Consider the following 4,425-nt stretch of genomic DNA (forward strand, 5'->3'; position numbering starts at 1 on the left):
AGACGGCATCTTCGACCTGCGCACATGCCATCGCCGAAATGTGTAAGGGTGGTTGTGCAATCTATGTTCTTCGGGAAAACAAGGTGACGCATGCTAAAAGACCAAATGTTAAGAGTCCCCTTCTCGACTCCTTCCTTTAACGCCGGTGCAATGCAAAATGACAATCGGGAAGCAGATGATGACTACCGCTTGACGAAAAAGAGATGTCAAGTCGGTCAGGGGGGTCCATCGCCAAATGCTTATTTTTGGGAAAAGGTCGTGGAACTCGTGAAATCGCAGATACTTGTACAAGTTGGGTTATGGGTGCGGTTGAGGTGTTGGTACATCGACGGTAGAGGTTGAATGATTAAACCGCGATGCGATCGGCAGAGCCAATCAGACTTTCTTGAAATCTGGGAGGAGATTAGTAAATGCGCGACGACAAGAAAGCCGAAGAACATACCCTGAAGCACCGGGTAGATCATTTCAAAGGCCTGGTAGATCTCTTCCCGAACCTTCGCACCAGTCAAGACAATCTTGCCAGAGACGAAGATGAGGAGGACGATCTTGGGCTTGATCATACGGTAGATCAGACCAGGGAACAATTCAGGCTCGTAAGAGCTGAAATTGTGATGGCGCGAAGCAAGACCTTCCAAGCGGATAGGGAACTTGATGTCGCAGGAGCCGACAATGTTTTGGATCTTGAAGTCCGTGAACTTTGCATTGAAGCCGAGCTTTTGGATAATGCGCGCATACTTTCGTGATGCTAGCTTAGAGTCGTCCTCTGACTTTGCTCCAGTAACGACCATCTTGCCTGATGCGAAAATCAAAGCGGTAGTCTTGGGCTCACGAATGCGCATGATAACAGCGGCGAAACGCTGGGAGGGTTAGCAAGAACAAACGGGTTATAGCAAGCGCCTAGAGTCAGCAAGTACCTTTGGGTTATATTCAGCGTTCCTTGCATGCAGGGCGATCGTCTTGAGGTCCAAACGGCAATCGAGATTGACCGTGGCAACGATGTTTCTTCACATGCGAGATAAGCCTCATGTATTTGAGATGAGGCTTCAGGGTAATACATACTGCAAAGTAGGAACGATACCACTCACACCCGTCTGCGCCGTTGTGCCTGGTGTCGCAGCAGGTGTCGCGGGAGCCACCCCGTTGCCTACATGGCCTTGAGCAACCTGCGGTTGACCAACGTTCATCTTCTGTCCATTTTGCTTGTCCGCCTCTGATGAGGGTGGGGTCAGTTCACCAGCACCACCTGGGAACGACAGCGAGCCGGGAGCGATGAAGGTCTTGGCCTGGGCGGCGTTGGACGGGTGTGTCTGGATTTGATCCATCTTGAAAGAAGTATGTGCTTCTAAAAGAGAGTCGAGATGATGAGGAGCAGTCTGCAAGGCTGAATGTCAGATGGTGTGCGATGAGGCTGAGGCTTTCAGACGATTTGTGCGCGACTCGAAAACGAGGTGTAAAAAGGATGTGGTGAGGATATGAAGATTCGCCTTCTTATACTTGTTTGCCGAAGAGAGGGAAGGCGATCGTACCGTTATGTGGGAGATAAACAATTCAATGTCTCCCCTACAGTATCTGCTTTGCTATCGATGGATCGATTTATTGACCGCCGACGACAAGAATAAGATGGATGTGATGCGATGTGGTACTACGGAGGGGTACAGGACGCAATCAAATGCGACGCTGTTCCAAAGCTGAAGGCCGAACCTGTCGCAAAGAGATAGACAAAGCCGACCGCGAATGGATCGGAAATTGAAATAGGTCTTTTGTGTGCGCGTTTCTTCACCTCCTGCTGAATGAATGTAGTGATACAGAGCACTGTGATCTGTACGCTGTATTGTGGAGAAAAGGGTGAAGAGACAGGGTGGTTGGAGATGGAGATGGAGATGTGGATTGAGTCGAGTCGAGGCGGCGGGCGATGTTTTGATGCGTGAATGAAGATTAGACCCAATTACGCGAGAAGGCTTCCAAAATATTCCTGGGGGGAGGAGCGACCTCTTTATACTGCCGAGTGGAAAGAAAGTGGCGTTCGCGCCACTCTTTTTTTGGGACCAGGGCCTGTTAGCGCGCCATCTGGACCCAATTAGCGGGAAGAAGAGTGTGGGTCCGCCCCTTATGAAACCAGTCGCAACCAGAAAAAAAAATAGGAGAAGACACGGCCGGCGTACATGGTAGTGTACGAAATAGCTCCGTAGTTTGTACTGTATATCGTGCACGGCCATTATTATACTATATCTTGGGATAATTACGATTACAGTACGCTTCAGGAGAAGATACGAAGTATGGAGTAGAAGATAAGCTACTTCGTGCTTGTCTTACTCCATCGTGAGCCTCATCGTCACTGGGTTTTTAAAGTTGGGGTTGGAATGCAATATTGCTATGATGCTATGATGGATTGCGACGGCCACCCGCCTTCCCTTTCCTGCCCCCCCCCCCCCCCCCCCAACGGCACAGTGAATGCAAAGAAAGGATGGGCATGTCAGGAAATTGCACTTCCGATCTACCTAGGTACATTCACATTCACAGCCACAGCAAGTTATGAAAACTCTATATTACTCTTCTTTCTTTCTTTCTTTCTTTCCTTCCTTCCTCCTCTTCGCATCTTCGCATCTTTGCAGGTGAACAATATGTTCTCTTCACCAGCATATTGTACTCGGTGTTCTGTTTCACTCTACCTTCGTACTGTACTGTACATCAAATTGTGAGAAGGCTGAGCGAGGCACAGAAAACAAGTGGACACGATTCATGCACTCTGACTGTGACTCACCCCACCCACACCAAGTAAATCGCAGTCGCAGTCGCAGCGCTACCCAAGCCAAGCCAAGCCAAGCCCAGCCCAGCCAAGCACAAGCCCAAGCAATGTCCGAACCCCTGCAGCCCTCGAAAGGGGGTAGGGGTTCAGCAAAGCATAAATAAATTTATGAAGGGAAGGATGTCTGAGAAGCGTCTGGTCTGGTCTGGTCTGGGAAGGGAAGCATATCTCCATCCTTCATCCTCTAGTAAAAGCAGTGAGAAGGAATCCAGAAAAGGTAACCACCACTCAACCGGTACTTGTACGATATCGTGACTGGATTATTATCCATCATACTTGTATGTACAGCATAGAATATTCAAGCAGTCAGCAACCAATTATCTCACTCCTGTCTCCATCTCACCCACTTCTCGAGCCTCATCCTCGTGCAAAGCCTGGTGCATCTCGAGACTGATAAGCCAGCCCAAGGCGCCATCATCATTGGTTGACTGGCATAAATAATCACATGCATGTCATTCCATTCAAGCAGGAGTCAAGTCAAGCTAAGCTGTGCCGCCGCGTCGGGAATAACAGAAGTCCGCTCGCTTAATTGTCGCTTAACTTTTTATTGAAATGCAATGCTTCACGAGACGAGAATGGCAAAAAAAGACAAATGCAGAATGAAGACACCGATAGAATTCGGAGGAAAAAACAATAACCACTAAACCACATGAAAGAAATACAAAAAAATTGGTAGCTTCTCTTTGATTGAGCGTGTCATCCTTAGTGCAGGGGCCATGCTAATCTTCTCTGTATCGTTTCAAATTGACCAAATGCCCGAAGGCGACATGTTTTGGTTTATTTTAGCTTATATACCACACACCCCAGCCCTGAAGTAAGGCTAGCATTAAGGCTGCGCTGCCTCCCCTCCCCTCCACCTCCAAGTATTTAATCCTCTATCTCATCATCTACAGATCCCTTTCACGCATCATATTCTTTGTAAAGCTTTCACTACACTTGGAATCATGCACTTCTTCTACGACTCATAAAAGTAAGGGTTTATGGGGATATAGAAAAGCTTGCCCGGCGTCCAGCGTCCCAAGTATCTTGAATATGTCAAATACCGTAGGACATTCCCAGGGTTAGCTACAGAGTATATCTTTGAGGAACTTGCTGTCATAGACTTCAGCCTTGCGAAGACAACCTTGGTTTATGTTTTGGGCTTCTCTAAAGTTACACGGTACCTGTCTCTTCACATACAACTGACTAGAGAGCTCCAAGTGTGGAGTAGGCATTTGACGACAATATAAAGGACATGCAGGAGTTATAACACGCGCCCGGGCCAATATTAATACCAACGCCGCGAACAAATTATTCTATCTTGCCTCGATCGCTATATCCTCGCCATCCTATCTCTCCACGACTCCGCACTCTCTACCTCACCTCACCTCTTTTGAAGGGGTTCATAACACCCACAAAGGTAAGCTTGGTCACGACGGACGCCTCGTTGATTTGTTACGACGCTAAGATTTCCGCATCCCCTCACTTCTGTCCGCTACTATAACAGCAATATTCCACTCTCTATTACGAGGGCACAAGTACATTCATGCCATATTTGTCGACGAAGCCCGCGGCAGAATTGGTTCGTAAGCTTCAATTCATTACAAACAGCCGAAGTTAAAGAAACGAGACACGAATAG

The 4,425-nt window shown here is 47.9% G+C and overlaps 1 protein-coding gene across 1 annotated transcript; it reads right to left on the bottom strand.

Annotated features, from left to right (window-relative positions):
* Positions 1-375: 375 nt before the first annotated feature.
* Positions 376-1,322, bottom strand: tbpA_0 (TATA-box-binding protein; the record flags this gene model as incomplete). The annotated part of the gene is made up of 4 exons (XM_031154127.1): positions 376-380; positions 443-857; positions 915-1,002; positions 1,060-1,322. 4 exons carry the CDS (start codon positions 1,320-1,322, stop codon positions 376-378), a joined length of 771 nt encoding a protein of 256 aa, XP_031000890.1.
* Positions 1,323-4,425: the final 3,103 nt, after the last annotated feature.

This window comes from Lachnellula hyalina, assembly GCF_007821495.1.
Source record: "Lachnellula hyalina strain CBS 185.66 chromosome Unknown contig00371, whole genome shotgun sequence".
Lineage (NCBI taxonomy): Eukaryota > Fungi > Ascomycota > Leotiomycetes > Helotiales > Lachnaceae > Lachnellula > Lachnellula hyalina.